Source organism: Pelodiscus sinensis, chromosome 6 (assembly GCF_052426305.1).
Source record: "Pelodiscus sinensis isolate ZL-2025 chromosome 6, ASM5242630v1, whole genome shotgun sequence".
Taxonomy (NCBI): Eukaryota; Metazoa; Chordata; order Testudines; family Trionychidae; genus Pelodiscus; species Pelodiscus sinensis.
Window position 1 is genome coordinate 63,667,097 of NC_143057.1, and position 15,567 is coordinate 63,682,663.

Sequence of the window (15,567 nt, forward strand, 5' to 3'; positions counted from 1 at the left end):
TACTCTTCTCTGTATTCAATAGACATTAAATACCTTCAGCCTTGTAAAATGTGACAGCATTTCCTAAGCAATTGCACTATCAAAACTCCCAAATTTTTGGTACAACTGCCAACACCTTCAATACTGATTTAATTTTGAACCCTTGATAATTTAACAGTGTCAGGTTCTTGGCCGATAAAAACAAGAAAAACAAGCCCTATTGCCATGAATTCTCTTAAGCAGTATCCCAAGGCAATACTACTAAAATTTTAAACTGAATGTGGGAGAAGGGCCATTTAAACAATTTTAACTGATTACCATAAAATGTTTAGTCATATATTGGGAAGTTTAAGCAACACTATAAAGATATACATTTATGTTTGCTATACAAGAATATGTTAAAAATTATTTTTAATGCTGAAAAACAATTTAGAGTATATCACTTTACATCAAATCCCATTTGAAACAAGAAATATTCTATATCCCTGAAGCACTAAGACATGAAAGCTGATGTTTTACAATAGTCGAAATTACCATTTTTCTGTAGAAGAACATAATTTTAAATTTAAGTAACTTTATCAGTATTTTTCTCACTTGTTCTTTCATGGACTCCTTTAGAGTACTATCATCTAAAAATCTAAATAATGTTCTTGTTATTTTATGATAGGGTTTTTTTAATATATAAAATGACAACACTATAATGTCTCTAATATGAATCAATAGCTAGAACAGTGCAAAATGTATAATTTCAGGTAAGAAATGTGTTTTGTAGGCTAACAAAGAAGTCATGATATTTATCATTCTGACTTGGAATTATCTGAAAAAAAGAAAGGCAGTTTCTTTGTTCAAGAAATTCATTTCACTTGTTAATACAGTTTTTACTGTGAGAAGGGAAGGTTTCATACCTCCAACTGTTTTCTTTGCTTACTGCCTCTGCTGATTTGCAGGTGCACATATGAGTACTACAGGCTCTGGGGTGATCTATAAAGCACTGATTGTTTGAACTGAACACATGCACCTTTTTGGCTAGATAAGGGACCATAGTCCCAAACAACCCACCTAAGCTCTGGATCATCAGTGGCATCTTGAAACCAGTTGGAAAACAGAGAATTCCCTCTACAAATGTTCACATATGGGAATTAACACTTCTTGAAAGAGGGCTATAGCACACAAAAGAAGACTAACAAATTGCTCTCTGAAAGGACCATCTGTTTTAGCCTTTAAAGATATGTCTACGCTAATTAAAAACCAGTAGGTGGTATGTATCAGCTGACTCAGGCTTGTAGGCTCAGGCTAAGGGACTGTTTAATTGTAGTGTAAACAATGAGTCTCAGCTAGAGTCTAGGCTCTAGGACCTTGTGAGATGTAAGGGTTCCAGGGCTCTGGCTGCAGCCCAAGCCCCAACATCTACACTACAATTAAACATCCTGAATCTGAGCCCTAAGTCAAAATCAGCTGGCACATGCCAGCCTCAGGTTTTTAAATGCAGTGTAGACATATCCAGAATCACAAAAATAGTGCTAGGTATATTTATGAATTGAATTGTTGTAAATGATGTTGTAAAAATAAGTCCGAGGGAACAGTGGCTTGAATGAGTAGCTTTTGGAGTAAATTGTCAGCTGTAAATTTAACTTCCAAGAAGGTAGTGGGACTAGAACCAAAGGGCTAATGTGGATTGGGCTTGCGAATTCTTCTGACATTCTGGTGAACATTTACCCCTTATCCTAAGCTTTTGAGGTTCATGAGAGGGGAACTAAGTCTTTGAACTGGAAGATAACAGCTTGTTAGAGATAACACACATCTGGTATGAACATGAAGATAACTTGTTCATATTAAAAATCACTCCGTATAACCTATATAGGAAATGGTGTGGGCAGAAGGGAAAGATGCAGGCTCCCAACCACATTAAAAATACTATTACTTGCTCTAGAGTTATAGATGCATGAGCATTAGAGTTCCTGTATTTCTGAAGTATCAATGTATTATCTGATAATCCATAAAAATGGGTACAATGGGTTATCCTGAGCAAATCAGATGAGGACACAGGATAAGCAGCATGTTCAACACCTACCTATAATAGCTAGTAAAAATCATGGGGGGTTTCAATCAGACACACACATCTTGAGGTTACATGCTGGGGTAAAATGTTCAAGGATTTCCTAAAAATTATAGAAGGTAACTTTTTAACAAACAACATTACAACTATCTCTAGGTAATTGTGTATTAAACTTAATTCTGTTGGATGAACATGCAAGAGAAATGAATTAAAACAGTGATTGCCTAGATTCAAGTGATCATAATCTAACTTCATTTGTTACATGCAAACAGTGTAATCCTAACCAATAATATACAATCTTGTTGCTTTAAAAAAGGTAAGTTTCACAAAGCTGAAAATAATTATAAGCAAAACTGAGCAGGAGAAAATATAAAGCATATAATATGAAAGATAATTGGGAACAGTTTACAAAATCTTTATTAGATGCCAATTTCCACCCATCCACCCATTTTGCAGTGGGAAAAGAGATCTCCTTTCATTAAAAATTCATGGTTAAGAGGGTAGGTGAAAGAAGCAATACAAAAGCAAAACAAAAACCCAATATGTAACAACAAATGGAAAAAGCAGCAAGTTGATAGTGAAGGCTACACAGCAGCAATTAGGAGTTGCAGACAATTACAGTGAAAGTTTTGTTATCTGGCACTCTGTTAATCCAAAAACCTTGTTAACCAGCATTGCCCCAGCCACAATACCGCTGCATCTTCAAGCACATGTGCCTGATTCCTGCCTGTCCAGCCGGGGGTGTTGCGGGACTTCTGACAACTGGCAACACTGACTGACATCAGCAAGCACCTCCTTCCTCCTTAGCCTGACTTTAGCTGCCAGGAGCCAGGTCTGCTGGTAGGGGGCAAAGGCAGAGCAGTAAGTTTTATCATCTGGTACATTCAATCAACCAGAAATCCCCATTTCCTGTGAGTAGTGGATAACAAAGCTTTCACTGTATGAACAAAGCTAAAAGTATTGGGGGGAAAAATCTGTGTCAAGCAGTGTAAAAACAATTACATTTTAAAAATATATTAGGAACAAATTGAATTCTTACAATGGTAGAAATCCAACACAATAATGGTAAAATTATCAATCGCGATGCAAAAAAAGGAGACATTACATAATATTTCTATTTTGTTTCAGAAAATAGCAGAATGGCTGTCTTCATATCTTATAGGAGCAAGGACATATTCTTCCTCCCATCAGTAACTAGGAAGGCTATTAAATAGCTACTATAACAAAAATTAGCAAGATCAGATAGCCCCTCAACCAATGATTTTAATACTTTTGGATGCAAGTTATCTGAAACATGAACACTGATTTTAACAAAAATTGGAACACTGTGAAAGTTTCAGAAGACTTGAGAAAAAGCCAGTGTTTCTCCAATATTTAACACACATGGAGAGACAGGAAACAATTTACTGTTTAGCCTAACATCAATCCCAACTATAGCATGGAAAAGCTGACATGGGATACAATCAGTAAAGAGTTAAAAGACTAATATACTTAATGTAATTCAACTTGTTTTTATGGGAAAAGTGTAAAAATATATTTCTTTTTATGAAATCACAAGTTTGGTTATTAAAGGAACTATGTGGGTATACTATACATGCTTCTGTAAGGCATCTGACTTAATCCTGTATGACATTCTAATAAAAACTGCACTATTCAAAATCAATGCAGTCATTTAAAATTGACTGAAAAAAATGGCAAGCAGACAGCTCTCAAGTAGTAATTATAAATGCAAAGTTGTTGCCCAATGGCCTCGTGATACTGCAGGAATCTGCTGCTTGCCCTACATTGTTCAAAAATCTGCACATGACAAAAAATGGTGGAGTAGCAAATATTGACAGCATCGAGTGATCAATTATATAGACCACCACAGATTGCTTGTATGGTCTGATTTAACTCAGTGTGTTTTAACAGTCAAATGCAAGGTCATACATCTAGGAATAAAGAATGAAGGAAACTCTTTGGGTATGTGGGAGGGGTAAGGGACAAACCTGAAAAACAGAGGCTTCTCAAAAAGGGCTAAAGAGTTATTGGGAAATAGGGCTGAGGTTAGAAATTCCTTCTTCAGCGTGCTTGTGGCACCTCTTTATGGCCCCCTATAAATGGAGGTAATCTTCCTCCTCCAACAGGTCTCTTTTATTAGATGGATTCCCCAAAGATGAAAGAAGGGGAAGAAAGTGAGGTAGCCTGGAGCAGAAATGAATGGAATAATCTTTGCAGATGGTGTTTAGTACTCAATAATTGTAAGTAATCCTGCACCAAGCACTGGTGAAGAAGATATGGAGGTCCAAAGGATTGAGGCATGCGTGTGTAGTTTTCAACCATCAAAAAATGTCAACCATCAACAAAGCCACAGTTCAGCTGATAATCAGTGAGGAATTCTCCTTCTATACTGACTTCTTTTATTGAAAGCAGGCATAGTCAAAGATGCAGATTGGCACCACATCTCAGGCTGCATCCCCTTCTTTCAGACAGGGAGGCTTTTTAAAATCGAATGTTGCATTTGAATATTTCCTTCTTGTAGCAAGCTTCAACCATTAGGCACAGCAACTTGAGTTGCTCTGCTTTTTTCTAAAGACCTCTGCCTTCAAAGGAAGATTTTTGGTGTTATTTGACTCAGAAGTAAGGTTAGAGGACCTTAATCAGAAGCACCTTCGCCACAGCTATACATTCTGATGCCTCCTGGTCCTTGAGTCACATATACCTTTGGGTATAACCTCTCACATTATTATCGGAGACATCACAGGCTCTTCTCACTGTGTTTTTGCTAGGGTTCAATTGTGGTTACATGAGGCTTGGTGCCACCTTTTATTTCCCTGGTGAAGAGTCCAAAATGTGATTCACAACATCCCATAATGTGCGCTTATCAGGACATCATGATTTGACAAGGTTGCCAACAACTGCCCAGGGTTGTCCTGGAGACCTCAGGAATAAAAGATTATCTTCAATCAAAGATAATATCATCTGATGAAACCTCCAGAAATACATCCAACCAAAGCTGGCAACCCTATACCCTGGTAATTGGCTACATTAAAACCCAAAGAGGTGAACAAGCAGGTATTTCTGACAAAAGTGACACATTTTATCCTTTCCTGTCCAAAGGAAAAAAGGACAAGATGTCTTGGTATCACTGGGAAGTGTCTATGCAGTAGATACCACCATGGAATTTTCAAAAGAATATTCTAGTGGAAATAGCTGACCCTGAATAGGTGTTGGGAACACACTACTAACTCTCTTTGATATTGGTGGTGAGGAAAACAAGAGAAATATCCTTAAAATGTCCTGGATTAACAGGAATATTTATTTATTTATAGTACGCAGATGCAAAATATCAAAAAAAAAAAGGTCAATGCAATTCTGTTGCTAAAATGTGGTTCAAATTGAAGAGGGATAACCATTATTTCCCAAAATTTCTGGAACTACCTTTGTTCATCAAGGAACAAGTGAATGAGATGCCTGTCAGATGCTCTGGTGAAGTTTCAATTGTATATACATTGACAGGTGATTTGTCAACGCCTTCAGATGGCTCTGATAGGGAATGTCTATACTGGGAAGATATTTCAAAATAACAAGGTGAGCACCGACACTCCCAAGACTTATTTCAAAATAGAGGGCTTGATATTTAGAAATAACCCCTGCTTGTGAAGAGGAATAAGCTTACTTACTCCTCTATAGACATCTATCAGGGATGGTCTAGATGGTACCGGGTCCCGCCACGAGGGCAGGGGACTGGACTTGATGAGCTCTTGAGGGCCATTCTAGTGTGCTATGATTCTAGGACTTAAAATAGTTATTTCAAGAGTTATTTTGAAATAACATATTTAAAAATAACCTGGTAGTGTAGACATAGCCATCCAACTCATCCAATACTGGCAATTCTTCTTGAGAAGCAGCGTTGTTGAAGCAAGTGCAAGTCGTGATTTGCAAGACAACTGTGCAGCTCAACACCATATCCCACAAGAGGGAATGTGAAGAGGCCCTCAAAAAAGAAACACGTCCTATAGTTAGACACACAAAAAGCTCCATCTACTTAGTTTATCCAAAAAAATGAGATGACCTGCTCACACTCTAACAAGCACCTATACAGGGAAACAGACATCACTTTAATCAATACAAAAAAGTTAAAATGAGATCCAGTGGTTAGATTAGATGGCTGTCAAGATGAAGGTTAACTAATTCAGATTAGAAATAAGGTACACATTTTTAACAATATAGGTAAATTAACCATAGAATAACTTGCCATATGGATGTGGTACATTCTCCATCACAAGGGAACTTTAAATCAAGATTGGCTGTCTTATATATATTCTACTAGCAGGTGAAGACCATCGGAAGTGAAAGAACTGTTTTACATTTATAGCATTTCAACTTCAAACATTATTCATTTTATTGAATAATTACTACAGATAGTATACTTGAATCAGAAACTTGCAAAGCGTCCATTACTCTTTCTATAACTAATTTGAATTGTTTTGTTTTTTGTAAATGTAAACATTTTCTTGGCACTAAAATGACAGTTGAATAGGTGACTCAATTTTATTTTTGTTAGCAACTATTTTTATTAACTCTAATCATAATGCTCATGACTTTTTCCAATGAAAAACAAAAATATTTACTTAAACCTTTCACCCAGCATATTCTGGTATAAAAAGTAGTGCATTCAACTAATTTTAAGTGGCAGGAAAATCTGGTATCTTTAGGTAATTGCAAAACATTTTGCACAAATAAATCCATGAACTCTTCAAACTATATAATAGATACCAGAAACATGAAATATGGGAATTTATGTACAAATTACTGAATTATAGTCAAGTTGGCTACATCTACACTGCACTGCTACTTCGGGATACACGAGGCACTCCAAAATAGCTATTCATGTCTTTGGAGCACGCCAGTTATTTGAAATATAAAGGGCTCCCAATTCCAACAGCCCCGAAAACCTCATTCCATGAGGTAAGGGAGATTTTGAAATAGCAATTTATTTTGAAATAAGTGCTGTGTAGACAGTGTCAAATTTTGATATAAGCTATTTTGAAATTGACTCAAAATAAGCTATGCAATTTGCGTAGTTCAAACTGGGTACCTTATTTCGAGCTACAGGGGCAGTGTAGATGCACTGTCTATTATTTGAGGAAGTAAAGAGACAGGTAGCAATGTATACATGTACCTGATCTATGAAAATGCATCACCAAAGTACCAGCCTGTTCTTGACAATAAAGAAGGCATTTGTGCAAGGAATGAAGTTCTAGCTAACATTGTCCCCATTTTCTGAAAATTCTCTTCACCATTTTAAGGAACTATTTATTCTGATGTCTACCTCTAAGTGGTCTCTGAAGATTTCTCCCTATCCCCTAGTGCCTTGTAGTTGGGCACCTTAACACTAGGGTTACCATCCTTTTTCTTTCTTTGGGCTCCGAAGGACTCCACATTAGGCAGTCTTGACTCAATAATATCACTTCTTGGGACCAAATTATTAAAACAACATAATGTAAATAATCCATAATGCAGTCCCAAAACAGTCCATCTTTCAACCCCAGTGCATAATAGTTCTTAAAATCCCATTACATCTAGTCCATTGACATCCATCACACCAGGGCTTTTATATTTCTGACTCTACAGGTCAGTGCAGGAACTATTGGTGTCAAATTCTGTTTAATAAGTTAACCAATTAAAGGTTACATTTAACAGGATACTCTATTAAACAGGTTTGTTACACTTTTTGTTCTATACAATTTTCCACCATATTTATACTGTATATCTAGATATACTGCATACTGTACATCTAGTTCCTTGCACTTTAGTGTGTATACTTTCTGAGTTCATTCTTGGCACTCATCCAAACCATCACAGACTTTTTTTAATCTTTCATCATAGAATTATTTCTTTCCCTAGTTGTTTTCACTTCATTTTTTTCAGCAGTCTTGAAACTTACTGATCTGCTTCCTCAGCCAATTCATTTCTCAGGTCAATATCTTTAGTTGGTCAGCTTTCTTCATACTGCAGCATTCCAATCTGGAATAACAGCACTAGCACAGTTGTCATATACTGATTATAAAATTTATCAAAATGTCTTCAGTCTTCCCGTTCTCACAGAATATTCTAAATGCAATATTAGTTACTTTGATTCTTCTTTTATTATAATTACTACTGTTCTTTAATACTAGCCCTCGAAAAAACAGTTTCTCTCTCTGTGTTCTGGTTCATTGTTTCCATCTTTGACCTTTATTTCTTCCTTTTGTTTTCCAATTCAAATAATTTGTTTTCTCTATGCCAACCTTCATTCTGAATCTTTTGTTTTCCCAGTCACCCTTCTCAGTTTTTTTCTGTAAATCTTCCAAGTCTATGAGGACAATATCAAGTGAATAACTTTAAAATCCAAGGCAGGCACATCTGGCCCTCCAACTGCGTGAAGTCTCCTATGGTTATGAAGTCAGCCATACGACTTCTAAAAGAATGATACTGGCAGAAACAGTGTTGAAGCACGGTAATGGAATAGCTCCGAGTATGGATGCAGATAGTCAACCACAAAATGAATGAATTACGGTCAAACAATTGGTGAATATTGGACCCTAGAAATCAAATGAAGACTGGAAAGAGGGAAAACAAGCGCAGTCCTGAATGAGTGGGGGAACAAATAAAGGAGATAAGAGCAAGTACAAGATTTACAGAGGAATCAGCTTATTAAGGGTACCAGATAAAGCATTCACCAAGGTGTTGTGGAGGAGAAAGAGGTATGTGGAAGCAGTGCTCATAGAGGAACAGACTGGAGTTGGATCACATGAAATGCAATAGATCAGCTATTTGTAATAAGACAGATATTGAATAATAAAGAACACAACCCAATCTTCTTCAACACCTTTATAGACATTGAAGAGGCCTTTGAGAGTATTTGGCAGAAAGGGTTATAGCAAATATTGAGAATGTACAATGCTCCTGAGTGACTGAGCAAACTGAAAGAAAACATCTATAGTAAGTTGATGAGTGCAGTCAAAGTAGACAAGAAGCTGATAGAACAATTCAGGATAACTATAGAAGTCTTTCTGTGATAGAATTGCCAGGGTGAAACTGGGGATTATGAGTCCTCTATGTTCCCTTAACTCACTAAACTGGGTTGTCTCAAAATACTTTCTTGGGGACAACCAGCAACCCCCCTCCAGGTACCATTACAACTCAAACTGCATGTGAAACCCCACACTGACAGATTGCATGAATGATCCCAAAGCCACTCATCAATGAAACAGAAAAGTAGCAGCCAAATCCTCCCTGCTCCCAGGCTTATACCACTGGAATATACTGCCGTGCACTACTGAAGACCCTTTCTGAAGCAATGCTAGTTTATTAATTGGGTCACCACTTCTTCAATGGAAAGTGGAAATTCACCAACCTATGTAATCTTAGCAGATTTACAAAACACTTGAGTCAAACTCACTGGTAAGAATGAACATTAGAATAAATGTATTGATTATAAAAGACTGTTTTTAATTGATTAGAAATAGGGCCCTCCCTATAAATAAAAAAGCATCATGTACATGAAATTTGGTCTCTTGAGCCTTTACCCTATACTACACAGATTTTGTGGAGAAGACCAGAGTTTCTCAAACTTGGGATCCTGACCCAAAAGGGAGCTGCAGGGGGTCACAAGGTTGTTGGGGGGAAGGGAGTTTGCAGTATTGCCACCCTTGCTTTTGTGCTGCTTTCAGAGCTGGGAGGCTTGGCCAGGCTAGCTGTGAAGGCAGAGCCCAGCCAGCAGCAGCAGAGAAGTAAGGGTGGTAATGCTATACGATGCCATTTGCGTGCTGCTGCCTTCAGAGCTGGGCAGGTGAAGAATGGAGGCTGCTAACTGAGGCTAAGCTGTGCAGGCAACAGTGCAGAGGTAAGGGTGGCAATACAATACAATACCATGGCATGTCATCCTTCTGTGCTGCTGCTAGCGGCTCTGCCTTTAGTGCTGGGCTGCCAGCCTGCAGCCGCTGCTCTCTAGATACCATGTTATGAAGGCAGTGTGGCTACCTGCAGCTGTACGGTAGCAGTAATGCATTCCCCCCTACAATAATCTTGCGACTCCACCACAATTCCTTTTTAGGTCAGGACCTCAACAGTTACAGCACTGAGGGTATGTCTAGATTACATGGTTCTGTCGCCAGAGCCATGTAGATTAGTTTACTAGACATACCCAAAAGAAATGGTGATTTAAATAATCGTTGCTTCATTTAAATTAAAATGGCTGCTGTGCTGTGCCGATTAGCTGTTTGGCTGCACAGCACTGTAGTCTGGACACTACGCAGTCGATATCAAAGGCGCTTGTCGACCTCCCCGGTATGCCTTGTGGGATGAGGTTTACCAGGGAGGTCAACAAATGCCCTTGATGTCGACTGCGGAGCATCCAGACTACAGCACTGTGCCGCCAAACAGCTGATTGGCACGGCACAGCACAGCAGCCATTTTAATTTAAATGAAGCGGCAATTATTTAAATCACCGCTTCATTTGGGTATGTCTAGTAAAGTAATCTACATGGCTCTGGCGAGAGAGCCATGTAGTCTAAACATACTCTATGAAAATTCAGATTTAAATAGCTAAAATAATGAAATTTAGAATTTTTAAATTCTATGTACATGAAACTGATTAAAATGGACCATGAATTTGGTAGATCTCTAATAAGAGATGGGGAAAATCAGAATTACAAAAAAAAAATCTAAATTTTCAACCTTAACAGACTAGGGAACATCTCTAGACTAAGCAGTTTCTCTCACCTCTCTAGATACCAGAAGCTGGTAACAATCTTTCATACACAGGCGCTCGCTGTTAGCCAAGTCCAGTCACCTTGGCTCCAGCATTCTTGTGGCTTTCAGTGTAGGTGGAGGATGAGACAGGACCAACCTCTGTCCTCTATTTTATGTCCTCATTCCATGTGCTTAGAAAACACAAGTCTACACATGTTTGGTTGGCATTACTGAGTAATCAGGCAAGGTTGTGCAATTTCCCTAATGTGGCCTTGTTCAAGTGAGCCACTGAATTGTAACTTTTGATGGTTGTTTGACATTTTTCTGGCTTTGGTTAACTCCCTTGTCTCAAGGGATCTAATATGTGGGAATTCCCCAACTCACAATATTTTAGTGACAATACAACTAAATATCATAACTTTCTATGCACTAATGATATACATATTTAGATAGAACAATGGCTTCGAACATATCAGATAAGCTTTGCCATGATACCTGACATATTGTGCTTTAAATGAAATATATTTATATAAAATAAGGAATATTGGGATAACAGGACACTCCACCAAGATACAGTAAGTCATATCCGAGTATTAACTCAACAGAGTACTAAAGGCAGTAATAACTGTAGCACTGAGAAGAAATATGAGCAATCATATGTGGAAGAATAGTGAATAACCTTACCATCGCAGATTATATTGACTTTCTAGTAGTCATTTCAACATGCCCCAAATTAAATTTATTAATTAGTAGTAGTAGTTTTGTATTAATGAAAGACAACGAAAGAAAACAAACCTCATCAGGCAGGGAAAAAGCTGACTATCTGGAGGAGTCAAGAAGAACTTGACTCCACATACAAGATTGCCCAATTGGTTTGAGTCATAAGTGAGGGTGGAGGGGATTGCTTTTCTCCATCTTCTGACCACAGCTAAAGGCAGGATGGACTTAATGTACATGTATGGTGACGTGGTATATCAAATCTTGTATCTCTGATGTTTCAAATATAACGACTGGTGAGAATATGGAAATCCTTCAACTGTTGCAGAAGAAAAAGACCTGCATTCTTATGGTGAATCACTTACTATATCCTTTGTGGATTCATAATTCACTTTTATAGAATGAAATGTTTTCCAGAATATATCACTGTTATATCAACGTTATATAAATGTTATATCATACATTTGTTCATAACATTAATATTTTGAACATACCTTAGATTGTATTGTCCTTAGATTGACCATGTGCATGTCACAAGGCATGGATGAAGAGAGTGGAGAAAAGACATTCAAAGTCTGTGGGTTACCAGATTCTGCATATGTAGTCATTGGAATTACAGGATGATTTAGGAAAGACGATGTTATATGGCTCAGAAGAGAGGGGAAACTGACTGATGACTTTGCTTCTTTCTATAAAAAATAAGCATATTAAACCACTTAAGTTTACATATAGCTGTTTTAATTAAGTGCAAATCTGTAAATTAAAACAATTATTTTTACAAACAACAAAGATACAACTTCTCAATCAGTTGTTTGTCTACTTCTCTAATAAAAAAATGTTATATAACTGCTTGGTTACTTTTCTTCAAGATGTGTTGAAGTATAAAGGAGTGGAGCTATCCCAAACCCCTCTGTTCCTTCTTACCACACATGGTTGGCAGACAGAGTGTGGGGGGATTTTCTTGGTCTTTCCCATATTTCCCTTTAAGAAAATGTAGGTACTGGTACAGGAGAAAGTTCTCCAGATACAATGCACCAGTGTACACAAATCTCAAGTGGAATGAAAACGTGCCAGTTGTCAACAATAACTATAGTATCTACTCTTATACAGATCAGTAGCTCTCAAAAAACTTTACCAAAGAGGCATCATTAACACTTCTGTGCTTTTTTCCCATGCCACCCATCAAACTTCCTGTAAAATCTGTCAAATTTTTTCATCCTCCTTGAAGTATCTCCATAAGATTAACAAGTGCTGTAGTGCCTTCAAAACATTCCATGAGAATGACGAGGTGGTTAACACAACATTATGATTTTGTAGGAAAACATACCATTTACTGTTATCTTATCTTGCCATCCCATTGACTATTCCATCTACTTATTCACTCTTGTTATAAACCTAGACTGTAAACTGTGGAGCAAGGATTCAGTAGGACAGCATTACTCTCAGTGGAGTTCTGATCATTTACTTCAATGCAAATAATAGTGCCAGCAAATTAAAATTAAAGCAAGTTATAGAATTCTATACAATTTAAATACAGTTTTGTATGCTTAGACTAGTTCAAGAGATAAAATACATGCTAACTTTTTAACACAATTTATTGGAAAGACGTGAGTGTTGCTTTTCCTATTTTTGTCTAGCAGAACAACACACTTTTATTGTATTTTTATGTGGATAAAACAACCAGCAAACATCTGATACGAAATTCAGCTGAGAACTGAAACTTTTGAAACTGTACTATGCAGTAAATAACTACTTTTCACCATCCTAATTTAAATGAAATGAACACAGCTTCCTTATCTTTTGTTTTAATGAGTATACATTTAATGCAGTACTATATTATACAGTATATGGACATTTTTTAATCTCTGCTGCCTGACTGTATTCTTTCAGTTTCAAACATCTTTAACATTTCTTTAACACTATATATGAGAATTTCCTAATTCAAACAGTGTTTCAACCAGCATGGGGGAAGGGGAAAGTCCTATATTTGACCTCACTTCAAAAAATAAAGAGGGACTGATCACTGGTCTAAAAAATGATGGTAGCTTAAGTACTACAAGTAAATCATGCCTTGTTTACATTTATAATGTGCATGTAGAATAAAGTTCAGACCAGTAATATAAGTGTATATACTTGGTTTGGTAAATAGGGTCAACAACGCTGAAAGCAAATATGAGCCAAATTAGCTGAAAAGAAGGATTTAATCAGAACAATGTTAGCGTTGGGAATCATTTATTTATTATTCATTTAAAATATTTTTACCCCGCCTCTCTATTTAAAATATTAGAGGCAGCTTACAAATTTGTAAAAAACACAATACAAATATATATAAAAATACGAGACCCCAGAGGGACATAAAACCTGCTAAAAATGTCTTGAGAGGAAGAACACACACATACAGACTCAAACACCAATAAAATAATGAGTAAGAAGGGCAGCTTTAGCATGACTCTGAAACAATGTTAGCGTTGGCACCAGGAGAATATCCCAAGAAAGAGAATTGCACAGCCCAGGAGCAAAAGCTGAGAAGGCCCTGTTCCACATAGATGTTAATCTTATCTCCATAAGTGGGAGAACATTGAGCACAGCCTCCTCAGCTGACCTCAATCCCCGGACAGATTCATAAGGGAGAAGATGGTCCTTTCGATATCCCAGACCCAACCCATTTAGGGCTTTATAGGTCATAACCAAACCCTTAAATAGTGCCTGAAAACATACTGGAAGCTAGTGCAGCTACTGGACACTGACATAATGTGCTCTGTATAATAAGTATTAGTTAAAACTGAAGTAGCCGCATTCTGGATCAGTTGAAGTCTCCGAAGGCTCTTTAGAGGCAACCCCACATAAAGCGCATTACAGCAATCCAGTCGGGATATAACAAGAGCATGGATCACTGTGGCCAAGTCATGCTTGTTCAGGAAGGGTTGCAGCTGGCGGATCAGATGAAGCTGCCCAAAAGCACTCCCGGTCACCGAAGAAATCTGGTTCTCAAATGTTAAAAAAGGGTCCCGGAAGACTCCCAAGCAGCGTATCTGTTCTTTCGGGGGAAGAATAACCCCATCTAAAATAGGTACCATGCCACGTTCCCGAAAAGATGGCCTCCTGATCCACAGGACCCCAGTCTTATCTGGATTCAACTTCAGCTTATTTGACTTCAGCCAGTCCATCACCTCCTCCAGATACAGTACTCATTTAGATCAGTCACCGCCACACCTGATTTTGACGTCACAGGGAAACAGAGTTGGGTGTCATCCGCATATTGATGGCACTGCCCTTCAAAACTCCTTATGACCTCTCCTAGAGGCTTCATGTAGATATTAAACAGCATAGGAGACAAGATGGAGCCTTGCGGGACTCCGAAGCACAATTGGCATGGGGTCAAATAGCAGCCCCCTAGTTCCACCTTCTCAAAACGTCCAGACAGGTAAGACTGGAACCACTGCAGAACAGTGCCTCCAATACCTAACTGCGCCAGGTGTTCCAGAAGGATACCATGGTTGTTGGTGTCAAAAGCTGTTGAGAGGTCCAAGAGAATCAACAGGGATGCACTCCTCTTGTCTATCTCTTACTAAAGAAATGCCTCTAAATCCATAAACTCAAAACTGAAGAAGATTATGGTGGTTAAAAACCAAAGATGTTTAGAAAAAGGTGAAGGAAGCTTTAAAATAGAAAGGAAATAACATAAATAGAAGAAAGGAGATGTTAATAGGAATGAATAAGTCAGAATTTATGGAACTGCAGAAAATTGATAAAGCACATATGGCTAACAGAATTAAGGACAAAAGAAGGTTTTTTAAATAGGAACAAAGAATTCTGACAATGGTATTGATCAATTACAAAATGGATGTTAGAATTAAAAGTAATACAGAAAAAGTGTTAAATATTTCTGTTCTGTATTTTCTGGGGTGAGGGGAAGATAAATAGTCTCACTAAATGGTGATAAGGCCATCATTTTCATTCCATTAGTATATCTAGAGGATATTAAACAGAAACTACTGAAGTCACAGATTTTAAAATCAGCAGATCCAGGTATCTAGCTTCCAAAGAGTTTCAAAAGACTGGCTGAGGCACTTCTAATTCTCAGTAAGTTTTGGAGC

General features: G+C 37.6%; 1 protein-coding gene across 1 annotated transcript in view; it reads right to left on the reverse strand.

The window, feature by feature from the left end:
- The window catches only part of MAN2A1 (mannosidase alpha class 2A member 1), a 213,634-nt gene that overhangs the window by 12,040 nt on the left and 186,027 nt on the right, over positions 1–15,567 (reverse strand). The window contains exon 20 of the mRNA XM_075932033.2: positions 11,965–12,159. Within this exon, the coding sequence (XP_075788148.2) occupies positions 11,965–12,159 (195 nt within the window). The remainder of the gene's footprint in view (positions 1–11,964; positions 12,160–15,567) is intronic.